Here is a 27072-nt window from a genome sequence, read left to right as displayed (position 1 = left end):
AAAGCTAAAGAAAATTATCTTCACATGGGCATGGGATGCACCCATCAAATAATTAATTGAGAATTATTAGGCAGAGATTGTTATATCAAAGATTCCTAAGTCAAGCTGTTTTATCTTTTATTAATTGCTAGACATCTTCTTGTTTCACTTATTTTTGTCCCGTGCAGAATATCAATATCTATTCTCAGGTCATGCATTTAATATAAAATAAAACCCAACGACCTCTTAGATTAAAAAAAGACCAAAAAAAGTGGTGGGGTTGTACCTTTAATCACAATTGTATAAGTTCCATCTTGCCCTGTGAGCACCTGCGCCAAATAACAAAGAAAGCCAAAAGTTTGTGCTCTTTAATCTGTCTCTCTGTGCCGATGTTGAAGATTAGGAGCTTATAAAGCTTCATATACTAAGATAGTTCACTCTCTCCAGTTCATCATGAGTACGTCTTTCTTCTCTTCTCCTTCTTCTATCTTCTCATGTTTTATTCATTATTTTATTTTATTAGGGAACAGCATAGGAAAGACTAGACTAAGAACAACAACCATAAAATAAAATAGTAACATGAAGTTGAAAATTTATCATTTAGAAAAACACATATATATATATATATATGTTTATCATTACAAGTTTCACACTCTGGGTATCCTATTCTTCCCATCGAAACTTCATCTATATATTTTTATTTCATCTATACACTTTTAGAGGGTGTTTGGATTGGCTTTAAGGTGGTCAAATCAGTTTTTAAGTTCTTTTTAGCTTGACAAAATTAAAAAGTAAAAATCGTATAAAACAAGCCAAAAGTAATAAGCTAAGCAACCCCACTTATTAGTTTTTGGCCTAAACGCTATACTTTTTAATATCTAAAAACGAAGAATATTATAATCGCTAAAAGATCAATTTTAAATCAAATGCTTAAAAAAAATTAAAATGAGCTATGAGTTGGTCTTGAACTATGACATGTGATCTCTTTGTAAATCAAAATTCAAAAATTACCAAACATTCTTAATTATAGGTGTGGTTGGTGTGGAGTAAAGTATATCCAAAAAAAATATTTTTCAATTTTTACTTATTTTCTGATTGCTTCCTTCCCAAAAAAATGGTCAATTAGTTTGGGTTGGCATAGGCATAAAAGATTTGATTGAATAAATGACACATTCGTAGTTTAGACTATATCAATCTAGTGAATGTTGTTCAGATTATATCAATTCAATAAAAGAAAAAAAGCAATTCAAAACGGTCTTGAAATAATTCATTACATTTCTTCTAAAGTTGCTCGGTATCCAGTTTTTATTCTACAATTATACGTTTGATTGGTCAAATATTTTAACAAATATTTCTTCTAAAAAAGCAAGTCCCTTAAAAATAAGAAAAATAACTTTCCTATGAGACGCTGGGAAAACAAGCTTCATAAGTGGCATTCCACGCGAATTGTTTATTCCGCGCCGCCAACACCATCATGTCACCTATTGCCGCCCTCACCACCACCCCATCCATCTCCTACCACCCCCACAGCCACCCCTCCACCACCCCCTCGCCCTCTCCCCTGCAAACCACTAATCCCCCCGCTCCATAGTATTTAATTTGCATAAATTATATCATATAAAAAATATTTTAAGATATTTTTTTCAATTCATTTACCACCACCAGAACATAAATAAGAAAATCGCTTATTTTCTAAAATATTTTTCTCCGTGCCAAACACATCTATAATCTAAAACCAAACCAAAAAAAAAAACAGAAGGAACGATGATCTTTTTCAATATGTATTGACTTGATTTTGTCATTCCGCTTTATGTAACAAAACTTCATACACAATTAATGATGGAATACACTGTGGCGAAACTAAAAAATTCAATAAGGGTGTTCAAATTTTGAACACTCTTTGTCAGTGGGCTATGCAAAGATATTCAAAATCTAGTTTTAATCAATAACAAATAATATTTTACCTTATACATAATATAATTTTTTGACGAAGAATAATCAGTTGATCATCCTTGGACCAACATAACTTTCGCCTCTGAGAATACATCGACAGCCGCGTAAATTTGCCAGCATATTTCATTTGTACACTCGAACTAAGGCATGTTCAAGTGAGCACCTGGACACGGATATAGAGGTCCTATTAGATACTTGATTTCCTTTCTTAGAGTTTTTTGGAAAATGACTTTTGATATTATTTTTGAGTAACAATCAAAACAAATATTGTATTTAAAGTAACAGTACGATACAGTATAATAGGTAATAACCATCCAACTAGTTTTTTACTTAAATTTTATTATATCGTATTGTTAAATTCATCGTTACGACGAAAAATGTCTATCTACCTTGCTTTTTTTCTTTTATTTTTTCCTTCCTCATGTATTACATAACTATATTTTGTCATTTACCTTGTATTTTGTATAATAATTTTACTCTGTATTCTTTTTTTTAGCAATGTTACAAGCTTATTTTTTCTTATTGTTGATCCGTTACATTATGAAACAAATGGAAAACGATACGATCCATTCAAAAACACTACAATACAATTTCTGTTTGGACCATCCAAACAAGTTCTCAAGCAAATAAATTTATATCAGTTGTCACCATCTGATTTCTTAGAAGGAGGATTGATTGTGACATCTGGCTGGTCATAAATTATATTCCTCTATAATTAATTATTTTGTAAGTTTTGTAGATTACAGTCCTGATATATCTATAACGCGGAGATCATCCGCAGTCAGCCGTTATTGCTCAGCTAAATCATACTTTGATGAAATTGAAGAACAAGATGAAGGAGGGTCACGATCTGATATCGAAAATCAATCTCCTGCCCGTCTGCAGGATGCACTACTTTCTAATAGTAAGTTCACAGTTACAGTAGTATTATTTTCTTGCTTACAGATAAGGGCGTTGGGTTTTACCAAATCAACATATATAGGTAATTAGAGGATACTTAGCTTGATGAATCATTACCATATATTTAGGAGTCCAAGATTCGGGCTAATGGAATTAACCATCAGATATTTCCATTGATTAGAATTTTGGAAGGTGTTTTTAAGATTTCTTTGCTGACTAAAAGCTTTGAAGAATGCGGGAATTTAACATTTTGGGATCTCTCCTGTATAGCTTTACTAGATATCCATTGCCTGCACTTAGTATTGAATGAACACCCCAAAACAAACAACAACAACAACCAATAAAAAAACCAAAAAAAAAAAGGCACCCCAAAGCTTCTCATTGCTTTAAAATGCTAGACAAAAAAAAAATTACGAACCACCTACCCCTGTTCGAAACCAATTAATGCTGAGATGAACAAGGATTGGGAGAATGTTTAACCTATGAGAAATTTTGTGGAATACTTACGTATAGCTTGTCAAGTGTAGATTTCTTTTTAAGTATCAAGTTGTAGATAAGTAAAGGATTGATCTCTTAGATAAGGTATGCTATTTTCTTCAAATTTACCCTAGTTTTGATTCTGATTTCGGGAATCAAATTGTATCTCGTCTCGAATTTTTCCGTCTGTCGTGGTCAAAGTACCAAAATTGTTTGACCAAATCCGGTACGGATCCCATACCCACACCCATATTAGTGTTGTGTCGACACGGGTGCGACACCTAAATTGCCATGTCGGAGCTACTTAGTGTTTAACTATACAGAACTTTCTTGTATAGATCATTCTTGAAATAACTACTAATCTCTTTGGTCCACTTTATGTGGCAGTGCTTGAATATTCATAGAGTTTAAGAAAGAAAGTAAGATTTTTAAAACTTGTGGTCTAAAACAAGTCATAGGATTTATGTAGCCACAAATCATCTCATTAAGGGTAAAGTAGGAAGTTTTAAGTTAAATTATTTTCAAAATTAGAAAGTTGTCATTCTTTTTGAAACGAATTAAAAAGGAAATGTTACCATATAAAATGGTACAGAGGGAGCACAATAAAGTTGAATAGAAATTAAAGGGGGAGCTGTCCGTAAAGAGAGTGATTTTAGTTGCTATTCAGTTAACCATCCAAAATAGATTGTAAATGTAATACTACTAGTTATAGTACCAGTCCAGCAATCCAGATACTCATTGAATTTTTGTATTCACTTAAATCAAAAATAAAGACAAACAAGCTAACACGTACGTCAGGATATCCATCTACAAATAAGCGTTGTTCAAGCATTACTCATTGCAGCAACAATAACAACACGACCCAGTAACATCTCACAAGTAGGGTCTGGGAGGGTAGTGTGTAGCAGACCTTACCCCTACCCAGATGGGGTAGAGAGATTGTTTCCGATAGACTCTCGGTTCAAGCAGCCAAGCATTACTCACTGCGCGCTTTTAATTTTGCAGGTGGCAGGAAAACAAAGTGTCGGACACCGCAACAAATTCTTTATCAAGCTGCTTTGCGAGATGATTGGGGAGCTGCTGAACCTATTCTGGAAAAGGATTTGAGTTTAGCTAGAGCTAAGATGACGGAACGTGGTGAAAGAGTTCTTCACATTGCAGCTGTGGCAAGAAGCACACGATTTATACTGGAGCTAGTGAATAAAATGGAGGAAAGTGACTTGGAACTGCCAAATAACGGGGGAACTAATGCGTTTTGTTTTGCAGCTGCGTCAGGGGTTGTTAAAATTGCTAGTATAATGCGGGATAAGAATAAGAAGCTACCCAACATCATCAGTAAACATGGAAGTGCAATCACAATGGCTGCTTTGCTTGGACACAAAGATATGGTAGTATATCTTTACAAGGTCACAGATCTTGCCGCACTAGACAACTTAGAACGCTTTGAACTTCTCGAAGCCACGATCCAGCATGAGTTGTATGGTATGAATATGAGAGATCTCTTCCAATGACAGATACATACATATGCACACAGAAAGCATGCTCTCTCCCTCCTTTACCGCCTCAAAACCCTCCACCCTAAAATAAGGAATTCACTATGCATTCTTGATTTTCTTTGATTATGGCTTTTGTGGTATTTACATTCTTTTTATGTGATACGACATATATATTTATAAATATTTTCACAATGAAACAATCAAGTGCTATTTTGTGTTAATGTGAATTTTTTTTCTTTTTTGCATGATTCTTAAACTCAAGTTTTAGGGAGAACTTCTAAAATGTTGCAGCTTTCCAGCTTCTACTGTCACTGTATCAGCTTGCCCGAAAAATAGGACCATTATATTTAGTTATTAATCAGTTAGGGGGCTAAACTTTTAACAAGCTTTGAGTGCTTTTGAGGTGTATATCTACTGTAGAATTAATTTATTATCTTGGTTTTTACATGCAGATCCCACTATGTGGGATTATACTGGGTATGATGTTGGTTTTTACATGCAGATGTGGCGTTAGATATTTTCAAGAAAGACACAGCTTTGGCCACTACTATAGTAGAAGGAAACCGATCACTCTTACATGCGTTAAGTAAGAAGGCTTTAACAATCAGTTGGCGAGATCCGGATGGGAAGTGGAAAAGGTTCGTTCATATGCTAAATGCCGGAAGTATGCGAGTTTGTTCTCCAGTGCGGCGAATATTTATTAGTATGATTTCCAGGATGCCATTTATTACACGTAAGATCTACTAAGACCTTTTTTGTTTCAATTTGCAGTCTTGTTTGTACCTATGTTGCTCGGACTCTCCAGAAATGTTGCCGGGTGCGTGTCGGATCCTTTGTATTTTTGGAGGATCCGACACGGGTGCGGCATTATTTTAGAGAGTCCGCGCAACATAGGTGTGTACAAACATTGTATCACAAATTCAAATTCTGCATTTTTTGCTAGAAGTATTGCTTATTTCTTCTTGCTTTGTTTTGACTTTTGTTTCAAGATGGAGCTCTTTATTAGTAGTAGTTTGTAATATACATTGCTGGAATTTTAGGGTTCGAAAGGGTTTGGGTTATTCGGGGTAAATCATTGCTGAAGAAGCAAGCTGGTGTGCTACTTGAGGAGCTCTGGGCAGAGTGTCTACAATTGCCAGAGGCTGAGCTCGCGCGGTTAATCTCAAAGACCCAAATATTGAATTCTGCTGCAAAAGCAGGAAATGTAGAGTTTTTAGCTGTGCTAATTCGTGATCATCCTGATCTGATATGGAAAGTCGACAGAAGAAAGCACACCATTTTTCATGTTGCTGCTTTACATCGACAAGAAAAAGTCTATAGTCTTATACACCAAATAGGAGCAGTTAAAGACTTGATAACTCTTGGTGTTGATGTTGATGGCAATAACATTCTCCATTTGGCTGGTAAGTTAGGGCAGCCTATCCCTCTCAAACAGAAAATCAGGCAACAATTTGGAGAGATAGAAGAGCTCAAACAGAAACTTGGGCAGCCAATGCCTTGTAATGATATAATCTTGGAATCTATTAAGCAGCTTTTGGAAGAGATCCTTCAACAGAGACTGGCTGAGCAAACACCTGCCAATATTGAATATGAAGAAGCTCTTCAACAATTAATTACTGAGATTGATCAAAAAATTGGACAGCCAAGCCCTTGCAATATTATAATGAGGAAAGCACTACAAAAACTGATTAGAGAGATCGAAGCCATTAAAAAGTTAGCAGAGACAGTGTGCTTTAAGGTGATAAACTCTGTCCTATTGGTGTAGCTTGCTAAAATTGTTGTCACGTGACCAGGAGGTCATGGATTCAAGCCGTGGAAACAGCCTCTTGCAGAAATGCAGGGTAAGGTTGCGCATAATAGACCCTTGTGGTCACGCCCTTTCCCGGCCCCCGCGCATAGCGAGAGCTTAGTGCTCCGGGCTGCCCTTTTATTTTCAGTGTTCTGATTTACAGAAGTCATTTGTTCTGGATTTTCTTTTAGAGTCATTTTCTGGAGTTCGAAAGTAGTATATATATTTTCCATCAAAAAGGGGGAAATGACTTCTCTCACTTGTGAACGGAAGCCTTTTTCATTTATGACTATCCCATCTCCTACTCCAGATAATACTAGCTTGCTTCAACCAACACATAGATATTGTTATCCTTCTTTAACACTCAAAAGTTTCATCAGTAATTTTCAATGCAAAATACTATCCAATTTGTTGACACTCTTATCCACTCTAGTAAATGCTTTTCAGTAAAAATATTTTGTGCTCCCCAACAAATACCAGAAAATAGTTTTTGAAGACCATACACACTTGTCATAACTTTCGTCATTTTTCTTTCTCTCTTGTATGCATATTATATTTCCTATCCTATCAATCCAATTTACGATGATACATGAACTATGTCTTAATGTAAGAGTGCCATAATTTGGTCATCTTCCTTTAAATTATGACTGATTTGTACAGGAGGAAGAGAAGATTATGCCACCGTCATTTCTCCGGGTATCTGGAGCAGCTCTTCGACTGCAAAGAGAGATATTGTGGTTTAAGGTAAGAGATGACTAGGAGCAAAATTGGCAGTCAGAAACTACTTCTCTTATGCATTTCTATCTCAGCCATTTTATTTTTCGTTGTAAACACGTATGTTTACAGCTTTTGTTGTTAAATTTTTATTTTAAAGAAGAGTCTGTAACCTTTTCTATTGCTAGTTATCATCTCATGCAGTAATTATTTGGTAGGAGGTGGAGAAAATTGTACCACCTTCATTTCTCAGGATGAAAAACAATGATGAAAAAACCCCAAGGCAATTATTCTCAGAAGAACACAAGCTGTTGTTGAAAGAAGGTGAAAGGTGGATGAGAGACACTGCAAATTATTGTATGATTGTTGCAACTTTGATTGCCACAGTGATGTTTGCTGCTGCCTTCACTGTGCCAGGCGGTAATAACGACAATGAAGGTACCCCAATAATGCTAAAATTGAAAGGATTTACGGTTTTTGTCATATCAGATGCAGTGGCAATGTTCTGCTCAATTGTTTCCATAATTATGTTCTTGTCCATTCTTACTTCTCGCTACAATGAAGACGACTTTCTTGTGTCATTGCCGAAGAAATTACTCCTTGGACTCACTACACTCTTTGCCTCGATAGTTGGCATGCTCGTGGCTTTTGCAGCAACTTTCTTCTTGGTCTATAATAATCATATGGCTTGGCAGCCAAAGCTCATTGCTGCTATTTCTGGTGTTCCTGTTGCTTTATTTGGGTGTTTACATTATAAGCTATGGTGGGATACTGTAAAATCAACATACTGGTCCAAATTTCTTTTTAAACCGGGAAAGCACAGATTGTATTAACAGACAGATCTCGAGTCATATTGGAATAAGAAACAGCAACATTTCACATTCTCGGGTCATACGGGAACCAAGTTTCCTGTTTTAGAAGGTGATGCTTATTTCAAATAAGCTACTTGCGATGTTCTTTTGACAAACGTGCACAACTACATGTTAGGGAGGAGCTCTCTTACCTGTGTTTTAGGAATGTAGGGTGTGTTTGGTATGTAGGAACATATTTTCTGGAAATTGTTTTCCAGTTTTCCAATGTTTGAAACAACTGAATATTTAACAGCCATATTTGGTGCTGCAAGTTTATGTTAAAAACATATCACCATGGTTGTTCTAGTAATCTAATATGACTAAGTTGTATTACTCCGACAATTAATCTATTATAATTATCAATCAATCAACTATACATTAATTCCAGATTGGTCAAAATCGGCCATCTATATAATCGGCACCCATTCCCCTCTATCACATTCATAAATAATATATGATAATATTGCAAAAGAAAATAAAATATATCACAACTATCGATACATAGATACAAGCTGGACTTGCCAAGTGTGTTCAGGATGGTTACTTCAAATAATGTACATTCTCTATCATTTTCTTCTCAGCAGTGCAAATAAGTATCGAATGCTCTCAGAATTCTCGTTTCTTGTGTATGATAAATAAAAAGTGATATGTCGTCATGTGTGTGAAAGAATAAATACACAGCTAATTCTACGTATCTGCTAATGTTGTCTAGGTGAAAAGTGAAGCGCCGAGTCAAAGAAGAAAATTTTGTACAAAAATTCTGGAACTCAGCTCTTTCTAGGTGCCTTTGGCCGTGTTTTCATGCTTGCTCTCCGAGCCACATCCCACGCCTTCTGAGGTGCCAAGACGCCAGCCTGAGATGCAAAAAATGACTCATAACCGGGTGAATCAAAGGCGAAACCAGTATGCTTTGATTTCTGTCCAGGCAGTTGCATTAGGGCATATCCCCTTGCTTCATCTGGAGAAAGTTCATTACGAATCTCCAATAACCCAACCCTGCTATTGTCAATCTCGTGCTTGTGAATTTCCTGAACAATCTGATAATCATATGGGAAAAACCATCTTTGAGCCCTGAAAGGAAGCAACTAGTAGTGTTAAAAGTGAACTACTTCCAGTAGTCATACAAGAAATTAGAGATGTGAAATTACTAGAGAGAAAATCTCAGCAAAGATGTGAAATTACTTTGTAAATTTACATTTTCATTCACACAATTTTGTTTAGCTTGAGAGAAAATCTCAAGGACACAATGATATGTCCTTGAGAGGTAGAATTGGAAAGAATGTTTAAATAAAAGATCCTAGAATAATGTATACTGAAATGTAATACATAATATTAATTCAAGTAGTTTAAGAAAATTTACTGCAGAAACTTACCCCTGATATAGGAAGTCGACAAAAAGTGCAGCAACTGGTACAAGCAGCAGTGTGAGGTAGAAATAAAATGTGCCCATCAGGACAAAGATGACTAAATGGATACCCTCCTGTGGTGAACAAGAACAAACAACGTTAGAAAGTGAAATGACATTAGGAACACAATAAACATGTACGGAAACTCACCTGTTCTTTATGCAAGTGGATACCCGAGTAGATAAAGACGAAAATGAACCATAATAATATGCTCCCTCCAACACTAATGTGATGCCATCTTGTAATTGTGTTGCACATCATAAGGAGACGCAAATTGACAGTTACAACAACACAAGTGTAGGCCATTGTACTGACATCCCATAGACCAAACATCCTGCCAGATGAATTCATGCCCTTTGTACTCGAAGAAATTACGAAATTATACAGGACTAACGATTGATATACTGCAAAAAAAGCCCAGGTAGCCACAACTCTCCACTTGAAGAATGTATTCCTAATTCCTTCCCTGTATAACTCGGGATATTTCTTGGAGAGAGATGCACTGACATCCTAAATGCACAATAAGTGTATAAACAACAAGAAACAACAGTAGTTAGAATAATCATCACTGTCATACATTGTAAAAGCTGCGAAAAAACTATATTAAAAATATAATATACCTTCTCAAAAAGCCCAAGAATAATAACAGGAAGCGCTGTAAAGATCACATTGTAGAGAGACTGAAACCAATCATCATAGAACCTCTGACCAGAGAATCCAGTGCGGAAGGTAAACCAAAACTGAGTCAGTGTAAACATCAGATTCTTGTAAAAGAAATATGTCACCACCTGCATAGAAAAATTCCAGATCACATAACTTCCCGAACAGACCATACAAGTTTGCACAAAGAAGACCAGATGAAGGTAAACCTTGCATATTCTAAGATATGACCAGCGCCCATGGACAAGCAATAAATCAGTGAGAAAGCGGAACTGAGCTATTGCAAAATCACTAGACATGACTGCCTGCATTCCCTCCTGTCCGCTTATTCCAACACCAACATGAGCAGCTTGAATCATACTCACATCATTAGCACCATCACCAATACTAAGAGTAATTCTCTGTGCCCCCTTCCTAACCAAGCTGGTTACCTGAAAGCAATGGGAAAGTCGCTAAATATCTCTAGCCTACAAGTTTGACAATCAAAAAGCTCATCCTAACATTACAGCATTTTTTATTTGTAACTTCAAGAATATCACCAAAACTCTAAACTGTAACGGTGACTCCAGAAGAAACTAAACCGGTTGATAATGAAATGTGAACCCCAAAAGAGCATTCCCAGGCATACAAATATGCCGAGTTTATTACAAAGTTATAAAGAGAGATAGGGAAAAGATTTAATGAAACCTATCATATGCGTATAAATTCATGGAATTTAAGCTGCCAGGCAGATGTGACTGACAGAAACTAAGGGATGGATGAAAATTGGTGACTTCATCCATGCTTTTAGTTAAAAAAGCACGTTTCAGCGTGAAGAAACCAAAAGTCAGCTTGACAGTTTCCAAGGTGGCTTAAGGACCTCACCTGAGCTTTCTGTAAAGGAGAAACACGGCAGCAAACCACTGCACTGCAATTCAAGCTCAAATTCAACAACATTACACGAAGACTGGGGTCTAAGGCATACATTAAGCACTTCCCATCAATTACTAGCGCTAACTTTGGTCCAGATGCCGAATGGAGAAACTCTTGCGCTTCGTCATTACATTTCCGGAGCTCATTCTTGACTGTGTCTTTCATAAAACGAGCAAGCTCCACTTGGTCACCCTTGTGGGGAAAAAACAGTAATTGTTAAATAGTTGTGGATTTTCAAACTGACAAACAAGATAATCAAGAAATGCTGCTCACTCTATCTTCCACTTCTCTGATTTCATCAGTTTCTGAGCTAATAACAAATTGTTTCATGCTGTTATTGATCAAATTGCATGCTGCAATACACAAGTGAATCAGGATAAGATAGTACATCGAAAGCAAATATCAAGTATCAAAAACAGACTGCCTATTTCTTATACCAACCATAAGCAATGTTTATTGCTGTTTCCAGTTTATCCCCAGTAAGCACCCAAATCTTAATTCCAGCCCTTGAAAGAGTCTCTATGCAGGCAGGTACACCTTCTTGAAGCTTGTCTTCTATAGCAGTGCATCCAATCAAGACAAGATCCTTTTCTATCAGTTCTGCCACCTGCATATAACTACACACTTAGAAAAGTAATGACACTTGACTGAAGCCCTTTAATTTAAAACACAAGTGAGTAAAAACTCTGGATGAAGAATAATAAGCGAAGAAGAGCTCCAAGGATGCAACAGTGGTAGAATGTAGAGCTGATAGTAATTATAGTATTTGGATAGGACGGAATCCAAAATTGGAGTAGTAAAAGTGGGTGGCTGAAGAAAAGACTCAGTGGTGGACGGAAGACAAAGGAGCATATCCTATCAAGTCAGGCTACAAGGCACTTAACGCTACACCAACAGTATCCTGGCCATGGAAGGCTATCCAGAAAACTAAAGTTCCCCAGAAGGTGGCTTGATTTGGGTGATTCTTACTAGTGACTAGTGAGGCTTGCCTTGGGCAGGATAATATAATGAAAAGGGTTATCTCTCTGGGCAACAGGAGCTATTGCGCGAAAAGGAGAAAGATTCAGTAAGCCATCTTTTTTATTCATTGCTCGGTCGCCAAAGAACTGTGGAACCTATTCTCTGTTCATCTTAAGATGTACCAGATCCCAACTGAGGCAAAAACACTAGGTGATTTCTCTCCCATATGCCCAAGCCTTGGTGGGCAATGGTACCCAGTACCTGTGGTGGTGCGAGGTAGCAAGTATCCGGTGGAATAGTTGAGGTGAAGGAAAGTTGACCCGGACACCTAAGTCATCTCAAAAAAAAAAAAAAAAAAAAAGAGGACCAAAGGAGTTAAAACATGTTCTACGGTGCTGGAAGGGAGAGCAAAGGTCCAGAAGAACAAGAGTATCTTATGGTAATCAATAAATTTGTGAGTTCTGTAGGTGTTAAGTACAGCAAGAAACATAAGATCTCTTTGGAGGAAGAAGCTCCTCAGTGCACTACTGAAATACTCCTCTCTCCTTTTTGTATTTTTTTGTGTGCACTACTGAAATACTCCTCTCCTTTTTGTATTTTTTTTTTTTTTTGTGTGTAATCTTCAAAATGTGAACAATTAGATAAATGTTAGATTTTATCAGCTCCCTCATGCCTTCATGCTGAAGACATAACTAAGTAAATAAAAGTGTGGTCTATCTAACAGCTTAAGCTTTTCGATGAGATGGTCACACACTTCAACATGGTATCAGAGCAGACATAGGTCTTGATTTGAGTCTCACCGCCTCCCATTATCAAAAAGAATTTTCACATGCTTGACCCATGAAAAAAAATAAGGCTAGAACCCGAGGGGGCGTGTTGAAAACATAACTCTATCAACTTAAGCTTTTAAATGAGATGGTCACACACTTCAACACTTCAATTTCTAACAACGGATAAATATTGGCATAGATACACTAACTTGGTGCTATAATCAATAATATAATACCCATTATTCTAGAAAATAACTCTAGCTTGAGAACATTCTTTTTGGCTTAACCATCTAGCATCTGAAGCGTACTAGCCAACTAAACCTAATTCACGGTGGGTAGGACCACTAAGGAGGTAAAGCGCTCCCTACCAAGAAGTTCTCCATTCAAAAAGCTCAAACCCGAAACCTCTAATAAAGGATGAAGGATCCCAACCATCCCCCATATCCCTAGTTGTAAGCTAGAGTACATAATGACAAGAACTAGCATCATTAAAGAATGATCAAAATGTATTTCTTAATATACAACCTCCATCCATTTATAGTCTTAAGATTTAAGAGCATCTTAACAGCTGATAACAGCGGGCAAATACTTGAAATCTACTACGAACTGTTGCCAAAAAGCTATTAATGAGTTTAATTACATCATCCATTCTCTGGAATAGATCAAATTATACTTTGAAATCAATTTTGGAACTTAAGTCCGGCACCTTGAGCCTGAAGGATAACAATGAAGGGAACTTTTGAAACATGCAGAATAGAGCAACCCTTGCCAAAAGGGACTAGCAAATTTTCAAATCTCTTCCATCAATCAATGTAAATAACGATAAAACTAGAAATCCCAAGAAAAGACGAACTTAACTGTGCCAAACAATGAATTAACAATCATTAAAAGTCACCTCGAAAAAGGAAAAATATATTAAAAAACAGACAAAATGTAATAGATCTGGAAAATATAACAGCAGTGTGAACTACTGATACGCACCTCATCCAATTTCTTCTCTCGATCTCGAAGAGAAGATTTTGCTTGAATGAATTTTTCATTCCAACTTTCATACTCATCTGGGGTTAGATCTCTATAAGCCAAGCAAAGTGTACGAAGTCCAGCAGCACCAAATTGCTCCAAGTGCTCCCTAGTTCTTTTTTTCAAATCATTGTCTCCATCATGCAACCTCTCATAAATAACATTATCTGCACCCTGTGAAAAAGAAGGCTCTATGATAATATTCTAAGAAGTAATCCAAGTAAAAAGTCTTTCTTTGTAAAGTGCCTACCTTGCAATAGAGTACCAATCTGCCATCAGGATAGCGACATACAACAGACTGACGCTTTCTCGTACTGAATATAAAAATAAGGATCACAGTCAAACCTCATAGCATCATGCAGGCAACAGATATTATAAGTTAGAAAGTCCAAAGACCTGTTGAATTCAAGGACATTCAAAATCTCATAGGGTATATCTTGAACCTTTCCCATCTTCTCAACATGTGATTCGCGCACATAAATCAATGTTGGAGTACGCCTGCAAAAATGTAAAATTAATGGAGGACCAGAAATAAATAGAAGAGCGAGCAGTAACAATGACACAAAATAAGCAACCCTAACTCTTTCCATAATCTGATATAACTATGTATTTAGCAGACAATGCCTTTTGCTAACTGTTCTAACAGATAATTTATTGAACCCGGTTTCTGTTACCGACAATATACTATTTCTTACATAATCTTCCACCGAGAGAAAAATAGCATGCAATTAACAAGTTGACACCTCAAGAAAATAAATACCAGAAATTTGGTTCACGCCATCACTAGATTTCTCAATTCATTCTACAATTAAAATCCCCTACCCCCACCACAAACAACTCAACCTCCCACCAAGATGGCGTTTATAGTACCTGTAGTTAGTGTAACAGAATATTCTGTTAAGAATCTATAGATGTTCTTAAGAGTTAGCACCAGAAACAGCATATTTCATTTTCAATTTGAATCTCTTCTTTCCATACTTGAAGAAATTAACAAGAAGAATCAGATTAGAAGAATAGGTTTACATGCACTATTCCATGAAATGGTGATTGGTTTCACCACTTAGACTTTGAAGACAACAACACTCCTTAAGTCTTCCAGCCACATAATTTATGTTAGTTACCACCTAAGCTTCCATAGATACACATAATAAACAGATTCACGATGAAATCGTATCACTTCCAGCAGCATAAATGTAACAGAAATTCTACTTCTTCTTTCTGATAGGTCTAATTAAAATTGTAAGTAGCCACGCACTTGTAAAAGAAGAAGCCAAAGTTCTTTGCTGCTGCAACCAGAGCAGCTTCATCAGGAGAAGCTGCCTGATATCGTATTTTTTCTGGGGTCTCTTCACCTTCAGGCAGCACGGTATGACATATTGCAAGGCATCTGAAGAATTCCTGAACAAACAACCTTGGTCATTGTTAGGTTAGATGTCTATGAGTGCTAAAGAAGAAATCAGACTGCACTTTTGTATTCAAATCCAAAAGTTACTAACCAAATTTTATATTCCCCCCAAACAAAACCATATACAAAATGTTCACCTTTTCCTTAATGCATAGCCCCAACATGTTCTCCATGTAAAATGAAACAACAACCATTTTCAAGTCTTCTCTTAATAATGCGGGAAAAATGGGCATTCAGATTAAGATGAAGGGAGTAAGAGAATGGAGGTCAATAACACAATGAGTTGCATATGAATATCAACTGAAGGCCACAGAAATAACTAAGTAAAAAAAGAACATAAAACAAAGGCGAGCGAATGAATAGAAGTTTTTGATTTTTACTAAAACAGTGTAACTTACACTTTTAGCTATATCTAATTTCCATTAACTTCGTTAACAACAACAAGAAGGTTCTGCATATATATATATAGAGAGAGAGAGAGAGGGGGGGGGGGGATGAGTACTACAACAGCAGTTCTTTATGGTCTTTTGTTTAGCAGCAAGTTAATGATTTTTCATTGTTCAAACAATGACTTGGGCGCAAACCAACTGATTTTTGTGGTTTTATTCCACTATAATAATCCCATCATATACCTTGCATGCATCAGGATTAGATTCATTCCTCCAGGCACCTCGCATCAGCCGAGCATCATCAAAATTGAAACCTTTTTCTCGTGCCTTGTTGGATGATTTTTGAACCTATAACAATTCTCCAAATCAACAAAATGCTGAGCCATGAATCTGTTTATATTTTATACCTATTTAAAGGTTGTTTACCTCAACTCTCATTCCACTTCTTTGTGCAGTTCCCATCTCAATTTCAGTAATACCACTGCCATATATCTCTCCTCCAATTGAACACTTGAAAAACTCCATCAAGTTCCTCGTTAGAGTTCCAGTTTTGTCAGAAAATATGTATTCCACCTACCCATAGAGATCAATGATCAATGATTCACACATAGACAGTTCAAATTATAGCTAAGGGAAAATAAGGACACATATTGCACCGCGAGCAAAACAATTTCACCATACTAGTCCCTGACTCAAAATTACCTGCCCAAGTTCCTCGTTCAAATTAGATGTCCTAGCTTGTGCAGGGGTGTTACTCTCAGCATGGTACATGTGTAAATCATTGTTGATGAATTTTGTGGACTGAATAAACTTAATCATCTGTAAGTGAAAACCAGAGAAAAGATAAGAATAAGAGAAAAAGATACTTCAAATCAAAATTCTGCATAACGCAACAAAAAAAACAAACAAAAACTGTTAGGATCTACCTCAACAGAAACATAGAGAGAGATGGGAATAATCGGTGAATAGAGAGTGATTAAGGTGAACATGGTCAAAGCAGCTACCTGTGCAAAAACCAAAAGAGTAAATGGAAACAAATACAAAGAAAGAACAGCAGAAATAATGAGAAGGTTCAGCAAGTCGAGAAAATCTATTAGTTACCACAAATTTATTGTCAGGATTGGATTGTGCATCAGCACTGCTTTCAAACCGTAAATAATAATATTTCTTATTTATGAAGATACCACTGCAAAGATCCAAGAAACATTTTCAAAACTGATGGGAATATAACGCAGTGCTCTAAAATGGCAGGTAGCTTGTAGAAACTAATCGAACCTGCCTATAGCTCCTAATAGACACATGCTGAAGAGAACACTAAAAAGAGTCAAAATAAGTTTATCAAGTTTCTTCTCCAAGGAGCTTCTCTTGGAAGGAATCTTCATTGCATTCATCATAACCTGCAGTGAAAACACAGTTGACGATCTACTTAAAATATAAACCTAAGCGAAGAAGCAAAAGAAAACAAGGGTCACAAAGCACAGCATAAAGATAAACCAATTGAATATTCGATAACGGCAGGATGTTCCTAAATCTTTAGACAAAAATATCCATGAATAGAATAAAAGAAATAGTTGTTACTGAACTAGTTAATGGCATGAGTAACCTACTTCTTTAAATTATTTTTGAAAGATGCCCAGCAAAATTAACTCGTGCCCCCCACCCCCACACCCCACACCCAAAAAAAAAGAGGGACAGGAGGAGAGACAAAGATAGATAGCCTGTGTATGTGTGTGTGGTAGCTTATAACTTAAATAAAAAATTGGTACCTTTGTTTCATGCCCTGAAAAAATGACAGCCCCAACAATGTACTGTGTGTTTCTCAGGCTGCAGCCCTGTACAAAATAGAGGTAATATCAAGAAGGAAAATGCAACTCATAATTAACAAGTATACTTTCTCCGCATCAGAGAAGAAGGATAGCAAATGCAGAGAAACTCCAAGTTTAATGCACAAAATGGAAAAGAGAAGGACTCAGGTTATATTAACATGAACCAACAATAAGAGTCAATAAACCATAACTTCTCCTGTTTTCCATCTACTGGTAAAGTTGTTGCCATGTGACCAGGCGGTCACGGGTTCAAGCCGTGGAAACAGCCTCTTGCAGAAATACAGGGTAAGGTTGCGTACTATAGACTCTTGTGGTCCGGCCCTTCTCCGGACCCCGCGCATAGCGGGAGCTTAGTGTACCGGGCTGCCCTTTGCCCATCTACATAATATTGTATGAACCACACACACAGAGAGAGAGAGAGAGAAACAGACAAACAAACAAACAAAAGATGAAGAAAAAACACACGGGAAAAGACTAAGTACCCTTAATAGAAGTTGATTTGGACCGAGTGGCAAGGTTTGTTTTTGAATTATCAGATTGCCAGCGAAAGTGTATAATGAGTTATTAGGTTGCTCACACTGTACTTCTCCTGGAAAGACGAAACATACAAGGAAACATCAAACACATCATCCTACAAAGGAATATTCAGGGTTGCATTAGAATCAAATAATCAAGATTTCACTAAAGACGTAACAAAATCATCATGATGTGATATAAATGATATAGCAATAGCATTTCTGTTAAAAGCATCCGCAGGAGATCATAGATACTCAATGGTAACAATCTAAAATGTTTTAAGCTGTTCGTTCGCAGTAACTTATATTTATACATGAATCTTTGTTTTCATTATGTGGACGCCACATTAACAATTACTCCACATCTGCTTCTAACGCCAAGGTCAGAAAATAAGTATCAACAATGTATGACCTCCTGAACTTACATGCTAAGTATATAAAATTAAACCATGACTATTGGTGTTAAAGTGCACCGTAATCAAGAGAACATCAAAAGCATGTTTCCCCAATTCTGATGGTTAACTTGTGGTTGATTTTACCTAATCTGATGCTTAGGAAGCAGCAAAGAGGAGAAAGCTAGATGGAGAAAATTCTGCATGCCTACTCAAATTTAAGATGATGACATTTGGACATCAGAAAATCCACATACATGCATAATCATGCAGAGACTAGACTGAACTAGCAGCACAGAGGACCAACCTTTAAATTCAGAGACTTTATCGGGAGTCACATAATCCCAGGTTTTCTCTAGTGCTTTTCTGATCTTTAAATTAGTTTCACCATCCAAATTTGCTGTCTGCAGTAATTCATGAAGAAATCAAGAGAGAAGGACGGTAGAGATAAGAGACCAATGCATTCATTTATGGTATATAAGAATATTCCTTTCGAAATAAACTAGACCAAGCTAGTTTTTTCTCAAAAGGAAATTAAAAGAAAAAAGATCATTTTGATGCAGACCAAGTACAACCTCAGTGTAGCAGACCCCATCAGGGTTTGTGCTGGCAAGAAAAAGAAGATCTGCTGGAAAGAACTGGTCCTGCTTAACCTGCACAAGAATAACCAACTTATACCACCTTAAATTCTTCACTGAAATAAAGAGCATTTCCTAGTTTTTGTCAAAAGTTCACAAACAAATTTCTTTTGAAGTACTGCAACTATTTTGAGAAGCAACAAATTTGAATTCCTTAACTTTTTTTTGTGGGAGAAGGAACACAGTGTATTTTCCATTTGAAGATTCTCCATAATTATCCTAGTAGGTCTACCAAATTTGAATGATGGCCAGATAGTCATCCCCAAGGTGGGAGCCCACAGACTGAGCTAGACAAGCAGATTGGTGGCTGTTTATAACTCTTTAGATTCAACCCCACATAAAATAAGGACTTAACTTTTATAAGTCTTAGAGCTTAGATCCAAAGTTCTCAGCTACTAGAGCTTACCTGTACTTCAATAATAGAAGTATCCCTGTATTTATCTAATATCTTGTTTAATGATGTGTAAAACAACTTTCATGAGAGGTGTGTTACCAATTTAATATAGTGAGTAGACAGAGTCTTTGATTTATGATTAGGTAAGTCTACCTCTATTTCATTAATGTTGTTTTAGAGCTCACTAAATAGCGAATGGATGGTCTTCAACATGGCATTGCTCCAAGCAAGGGCGGAATAGAGATGGTGCAGTTAAGGGGCAGGTAATTAAGTAATCTAGTGTCTTTCTCAAGAGCAACTAAGAGGATGTCAGTACCAATTATTCACCATCTTCCGCAATGCACGAGAATCCACCAAGAGGAAAATGTATGGTAACATGAATTCAAATATTTTAGTAGTTAGCCATTCACATAGCTCACTCAAAGCCAGAATTTAAACGGCCATGTGACTAACTGGTGTCACGACCAGACATCCAGCTCTGACACCATCAAAAGCAGATTCTAACTCATATATATGCAAAAAGAAGCATATCCACGACAGCTTTGGCGCAATATAGACTTTCTCCTTTGATGACCAGTAGTTCAAGGGTTTGAGAAGTGGAAACAGCCACTTTGCAGAAATGCAAGTAGAAGGTTGTTGCCTCGCTGGTATACATCCTCTCTCCTACCCATACTAAAGCATTTAACTAAAGAAAAGTTGATTGGCTAAATGTTCTTGTGACTTAGACATTAAATAGTTGGATGTCATTCCAGATTCTATGATCAGAATAAAATCTCTTTTGAAACTATAAGATCAAAGAGGAACAGGTTAGTGTTGGAAAAAGAAATATGTTGGAAACAATAGAGCATTTATCAACAAAGTGACAAGCAATTAAAGTATGTGTTCCACTTCTTTTACACTGATACCATCTTCCATTTACCTTGGTTACCCTAGTTCAAACATGTCAGTCAACTAGGATGCTGGTATATATGGATCAATTCAAAGTAGAAAAGAATCCTTCTGAAATGTGAATGTACCCATGCAGATTACGTACTTAAAAATAATCAACAGACACACATCCATGTGAAATATCCATTAATATAACAAACTAGCAGAAAATAACCTTCAAACAAGCTAAGATAATTCCTATGTCACAAATCAGACAAAACAAAAGTCGATAATGAACGTCAAAAACAAAAGAGCTGGAGCGAGAAAGCTGCATAGCTAGTTGGATAAAAAACAAAAGAGAGTACAAAACTGCAATGACTTCTTTGTACGTTTACACTTACTCTCACAATGTCTCCAACCTGCAGCTTCTTCCAAGGTACAGAAACCCAATTTTGATCTTGCAACACGTCTATAGAAGAATTGTTAATTGACAAGTCATTCTGAAATCGCTTCTGTAATAATATCAAAGGAACAAGAAAAGCAAACGTAAGCAAATAGGTCAGATGCAAAAGGGAAAAAGGATAATCTATCTTAAGAACGTCATGAAAAAATGGCATTTTATGAATCAAAACTATGAGAAGGAAATGGACAACCAGTACTCACCCAATCCTCCCAAGCCTCCTTAATAAGAGAGACGAGAAGCACCAAGCTCAAAGGAAGCACATTCGTTATTGGACTTACAGGACTGCATTAAAGCATTATTTTCAGGCAAAAATACGCAGGAAACATAGCTCAGCTAATACAATGTACTGATTCACTTCTTAAAACAGTTGCAAGAAGATTTTAGTCACCAGATGATCAAAATAAAGAAAAAATCTCTTCTTCCAGGCCCAATTCTCACAATAAAGTAATCTCACTTATTCTCACGAGCACATCCCCACTTCTATCTTTTTGGTGTTTGGGGAGACAAAGAGAGAGGATAAGTTAAGCCACATAATACATACTGAAGAGACAAATTGACATACCTGACCGGAGTGCACGACAAAATTGAGATCATAAGGAAATACAGATTAGCCACCCGCCTGAACTGTCATTATAAAAAGAAGGGTGAAGAGATAAGATAAAGATTATAAAAAGACAAGTATTGAATAATACAGCTGGATTGGGAACTTTATCCATATTTACGGTTATGTAATAACTAATTTACATTTAAAAGATGCTTCCAACATTCTAAATTTCCAACTTGCTAATCTACAAGAGCAGACAAGAAAGACTACATCTATTGGAAAGGCAGGAAAGATGGTACTTTTCAGTCAAGTCATGCTACACCCTTTTGCTCAATTCATAGAATGCAATATCAATTTGGCCTTGGAAAAAGATTTGGCGAAGTTCTGCTTCTTACAAAGTTCAAATCTTCACTTGGTGGGTCATCTGGAGAGAAAGAAACTCCAAAATTTTTGAAGAGGAAAAGGAGAATGTAGCTAGTCTTAAATTCATAGTATTTCTCTGCTTACTTTTTGGAGTAACATTGGCAAATGTACATGATACTCACGATGTTGAGGCCATGATTGACCTTATTAGTTCTTTGCACAACTTGTAGGGTCTTCTTTTGATCTACTGTTGTACATGACATCATACTCTTGATGTTGGTGCTTATATAAAACTTTACCCTACTTATCAACAAAAATTCCAATATGCTAATATTCTGAATTTCTCAAAATGTTAATCAAATTTTGTTTTGAAGTACATTGAACAAAGTGCCTAGTATTCTTAATTCCTGAAACGCATGAATTAGGACATCGCGGAGGCACATGACTCAACTCTTGGTGCCTTTAGATTGGTCTGATGCCCTTGAAAAAAATAAGTAGAAAATTTTCATATAAGGGAAACAGAACATTTCTTATTACTTTTCTTTTCTCATATAGATACGGCGGGACTATATCTTATAGTTTTCATGAGCTTTTTTCTTGACCAGTATCATATTGCATGAACGAACCTACTTAAAAATCTTTACCAGTTACTCAAGAAACTTCTCCCTCTACATTCTATGTTAATAGGTTTCAACATGGCATACATGATTTAGAACGAGGTCCTTCTATGAGGTTATTGCAGGATCATGGACCTCTGTATTAAACATCCTGTATAATAAGCTCATGTATAGCTGATTTAACTAAATTTTGTGTAACTCGGACGTTTCCAACTTTCGAACTAAACTTACAGTTAAAGCTTGGTAGAGATACGGACTGCTTAAATGAGCGAAAGCGATAGTAGAAGACGTAACATAGGAGATAAAACAATTTACCTGTTCAAATAACCCCTTTGGCAAGAATGTTATGATGTCATACTTTGTGGTCGACACAGAATTTCCCTGAAAAAGAAAAGGGAATTCACCACATCATTTTTAGGTGCAATTTAACACTTGTAAGGAACATGGTTGTATATGCACAGCACTAGACAGCTAACATTTGGAATCTTCCTTAATAAACGATTTAAGTGACCCTTGAAGAGAGAGTTTTGGCACCAACTAGCCATTCCAAATAGCATTTAACCTATCCATCATTTTCCAGTAACTGAAAGGGAGCCTTAGCACAATAGTAAGAGTTAGTCACTGCGTGACCAGGATGTCAGGGTCATGCAACAAAAATAATATGGTCCAGTCCAGGCTACCTTTTCATTAAATTCCCATCCTTCCCAGGACCCATGGATAGCGGAAGCTTAATGCACCAGGGTCCAGGCTACCTTTTTATTAAAACCCCAGCCAGTAAACTCAAACTATTTCAAGTCCTTACACATCAACCAATCCCTGAACCCACATTTACCATTCTAAACCAATGCATTTGGTGATAATTAACAAAAAAAAATTAAGACTTTTACAGAGGAAATAACATATACACAATAATTAAGAATGAAAAGAGGAAAAAACCTTGAATTTGGTGAGAGCATTGGCATCACGATCATTACAAAAGACGGTTCGATGACCAGGCGCTTGTGGCTGTACTTTACCCAAACGAATGTTCTTAGAAGATGCGATTCTGTTCCTCATCGCCGCTGTTCCATCCGCCGATCCAGATCCTCTCCATCCCCCCGCCATAATTCCTCTGATCTCGCGGACCAAATATTCTTCTCCCGAACGGAATATTTTCTTCTACAAATTCCTTTGATCTCAACGGAACTACGCCGTCGCCGGAGGATATTCCTTTGATTTCGCCGGACCTACGTCGCCGGCCGGAGCAATTCTACTTCTCGTCTTCTTCTTCTTCTTTTATGTATTTGTTTTTTGATTAACTTGATAAATTATGAATTAAGTTGAACGAAGTTGAAGAAGACGAGTTTTCCAACGATTGAATTTTTCATAAATTCAACCTTTTCTTCTTCTGCTTCTCAACCAAGTTTTTTCCATTTCTTTAACCGCGTTGAAGAAGAGAATATTTTTGGAAAAAAGAAAAAAAAAAAAGAGAATATTAAATTATTTTGTTTTATGTTTAGTTTTTTAATTTTATGCATACAACGAGGAATTGGCGCGTGAAAGACTGTGTGAATTGACTGTGAAGAAGGTTTAATATGTTGGGTTTACACGTGCTAAAGGGAGCGTTTGGTAATATGGGATTGTGTAGTTCATTTTTCTTATTTTTGTCGTATTTCTATTTTTGAGTCTAGGGAGTTGAACAAACTATAGGAGGACTTGGTAAAGAACGATGACATTTTGATAGTACTAATGTGCGCATCGGCGCAATGTAACGGTACGACCGTTGAAGATTTCAGGTACGTGGCGGTTATTGACTCGGAATGCATTCTCTAATGCCTTTTTAGGCAAAAAAAAAATACGTTTTTACTACTAAAAAAAATTACATAAATAACTAAAATACAGTATAATACTACATTTTACTTTAACGAAAAGTTAGCCGTTAAAGTAAAACGCAGTATTATACTGCGTATTATTAAAAAATTAATTTTTTTAAGAAAAACGCAGTATAATACTGCATTTTCCTATTAATATTGGGCCCGGCTATATTTAATTAAAGGGAAACGCAATACAATACTGCGTTTAAGGAAAATGCAGTATTATACTATATTTTACTCTAAAAAAAATAGAAAGCTCTTCTTCCCAAAGACAACGACAGAATCATCACCATTAAAAAAGAACACCCCTGCTCCACTGCTGGTCCCCCCTCCCCCCTCGGTCAAATTTAAAAAAAAATTGGGCCCCACCCGTCACCCAAAAAGCAAAGAGTGTAGGTCCCGCATACAAGACAAGCTTTGAATTCCTTCATTCAGGTGCAAAATTTCGATTTGACTCAATTTTAAAAAACTTAAATCGAGGTATTTCGATTTTGTTTATGTCGAAACTCGTATAGTACATGCATATTTCCGTTGTTGAATATGTTTCCATGTTAATTTGTGTTATGTTTGTGTTTAAATTTGTATCTTATTTATACCCGGATTGATTTATTAGTTTTGGGACAAAAAATTGTTAAAATTTGACAAATAATTTTAAATGTTAATGTTATGTTTTTATTTGCTTAAATAATAAATAAATATTATTTATTTAGTTTGTTGTTCATATTTGTATGTTATGTTTGTTGTTTTTATATGTAACAGTGATCTTTTAGCGTAGTAAAATATAGAGTCTTTTAGCGTAGTAAAATATAGAGCCTTTTAGCGTAGTAAAATGTATAGCCTTTTAGCGTAGTAAAAAATTAATTATTTAATTTATAAAAATAAACTTACAAAAGTAAAAAATTAATATATGTTGTCAAATTAAATCAAATATCGAACCTGGAACCCATACATAATAATTAATTATTTAATTTATTAAGCTAACAAAATTCTAAAAATATTGAAATTGACATGCATAATAATTAAGGATAGCTTGGTGCTACCGGGCCTCAAATATCGAGCCTGGAACCCATACATAATTATTCAGTCCAATTCAAGGAATTTTAATTTAATTTATTAAACTAACAAAATTCTAAAAAATTGAAATTGACACACATAATAATTAAGGATAACTTGGTGCTACCGGGCCTCAAATATCGAGCCAGGAACCCATACATAATTATTCAGTCCAATATTAAAAATAATTAATTATTTAATTTATTAAGCTAACAAAATTCTAAAAATGTTGAAATTGACACACATAATAATTAAGGATAGCTTGGTGCTACCGGGCCTCAAATATCGAGCCTGGAATCCATACATAATTATTCAGTCCAATTCAATAATTTTTAATTTAATTCCTTAAACTAACAAAATTCCATCGGTATTTGAAATTGACACGCATAATAATTAAGGATAACTTGGTGCTACCGGGCCTCAAATATCGAGCCGGGAACCCATACATAATTATTCAGTCCAATATTAAAAATAATTAATTATTTAATTTATTAAGCTAACAAAATTCTAAAAATATTAAAATTGACACACATAATAATTAAAGATAGCTTTGTGCTACCGGGTCTCAAATATCGAGCCTGGAACCCATACATAATTATTAAGTCCAATATTAAAAATAATTAATTATTTAATTTATTAAGCTAACAAAATTCCATCGGTAACTGAAATTGACACGCATAATAATTAAGGATAACTTGGTGCTACCGGGCCTCAAATATCGAGCCTGGAACTCATACATAATTATTAAGTCCAATATTAAAAATAATTAATTATTTAATTTATTAAGCTAACAAAATTCTAAAAATATTAAAATTGACACGCATAATAATTAAGGATAGGTTGGTGCTACCAGGTCTCAAATATCGAGCCTGGAACCCATACATAATTATTAAATCCAATTCAAGGAATTTTAATTTAATTTATTAAACTAACAAAATTCTAAAAATGTTGAAATTGACACGCATAATAATTAAGGATAACTTGGTGCTACCGGGCCTCAAAAATCGAGATCGGAACCCATAGATAATTACTTAATCCAATATTAAAAATAATTATTTAATTTATTAAACTAACACACACAATTAATTTTCTTTAAATTATAGTAGACGACATGGACATTCCGCCTGCGCATCCTGGACCTGCCGAGGATCAGCTATTAGTGTTGCAGGGCGACCATAGGTCCTCCTTTGTATGGGAGGGACAGCTATCGGATGAGCCTCTCCGCGCCAGGAGACCTGACGATTTGTGGGAGTTCATGGCGCAGCATCCTTTCCATGCCCGCATAGTCGCGCGCCTACAGGCTACGGGCTTCTATACGATTTTTCGGATTGGGCGGATGCAGCTTGATTGGTCTCTCATTACGGCCTTGGTAGAGCGGTGGATACCGGAGACGCATACTTTTTACTTGCCCACTGGAGAGGCCACTATCACGCTGGAAGATGTTCAGGTTTTGTACGGGCTGCGCATAGATGGACGGGCACTGCCCCAGTACATTAGATCCATGACGCGTGGACAATATTTGGATATGATGGGGCAGTTTACTGGTTATAGACCTTAGGGTGACGATGTACAGAGAGGGGGCATTCGCGTTGCTTTGTCAGGCATCAGAGATCATATGGCGTTTTTGCACCCAGACATTACCGGCGAGACGGAGGATCTCCATATTGAGAGGTTGCGGTTGGCGTTGCTCCTGCTTTTCGGGTGTGTCTTGTTCCCGAACACTTCGGGGAGTCTAGTGAGTATGCGTTTTCTCCATCATCTTCAGCAGCTGGATGATTTACCCTTGTACAGCTGGGGTGCTTCTGTTCTTGCATACCTGTATAGGAGCATGTGTCGGGCGAGCATACTTTGCGCGGTGGACATATG

General features: G+C 36.3%; 3 protein-coding genes across 4 annotated transcripts; 2 read left to right on the top strand and 1 right to left on the bottom strand.

Moving 5' to 3' along the window:
- Positions 1–297: 297 nt before the first annotated feature.
- LOC107828612 (uncharacterized) lies at positions 298–8415 on the top strand. The gene is made up of 7 exons (XM_016655966.2): positions 298–436; positions 2672–2836; positions 4315–4791; positions 5308–5538; positions 5846–6543; positions 7255–7338; positions 7527–8415. Exons 1-7 carry the CDS (start codon positions 433–435, stop codon positions 8139–8141), a joined length of 2274 nt encoding a protein of 757 aa, XP_016511452.1. The 5' UTR covers positions 298–432; the 3' UTR covers positions 8142–8415.
- A 205-nt stretch (positions 8416–8620) lies between these two features.
- On the bottom strand, positions 8621–23728 carry LOC107828611 (phospholipid-transporting ATPase 3). Of its 2 annotated transcripts, none has more exons than XM_016655964.2 (27): positions 23237–23728; positions 22616–22681; positions 21339–21400; positions 20977–21058; positions 20715–20825; positions 18990–19067; positions 18722–18818; positions 17990–18096; positions 17448–17513; positions 16957–17078; positions 16783–16867; positions 16608–16685; positions 16384–16500; positions 16108–16254; positions 15925–16029; positions 15143–15285; positions 14284–14385; positions 14138–14201; positions 13849–14061; positions 11579–11744; positions 11411–11490; positions 11090–11329; positions 10435–10656; positions 10186–10353; positions 9716–10075; positions 9533–9639; positions 8621–9230 (listed from the first exon to the last, which is right to left on the bottom strand). In XM_016655964.2, exons 1-27 carry the CDS (start codon positions 23402–23404, stop codon positions 8927–8929), a joined length of 3660 nt encoding a protein of 1219 aa, XP_016511450.1. In that variant the 5' UTR covers positions 23405–23728; the 3' UTR covers positions 8621–8926. The 2 variants fall into 2 exon arrangements, with proteins under 2 accessions (XP_016511450.1, XP_016511451.1); XM_016655965.2 differs by having other exon boundaries at positions 21339–21395.
- Positions 23729–26317: 2589 nt separating this feature from the next.
- On the top strand, positions 26318–26764 carry LOC107828610 (serine/threonine-protein phosphatase 7 long form homolog). Its single transcript, XM_016655963.2, has one exon. It carries the CDS (start codon positions 26318–26320, stop codon positions 26762–26764), a length of 447 nt encoding a protein of 148 aa, XP_016511449.2.
- The last annotated feature ends 308 nt before the right edge of the window (positions 26765–27072 follow it).

Source organism: Nicotiana tabacum, chromosome 20 (genome assembly GCF_000715075.1).
Source record: "Nicotiana tabacum cultivar K326 chromosome 20, ASM71507v2, whole genome shotgun sequence".
Taxonomy (NCBI): Eukaryota; Viridiplantae; Streptophyta; class Magnoliopsida; order Solanales; family Solanaceae; genus Nicotiana; species Nicotiana tabacum.
The sequence above is the reverse complement of the archived record's forward strand: the minus strand, read 5'-3'. Positions and strand labels throughout refer to the sequence as shown.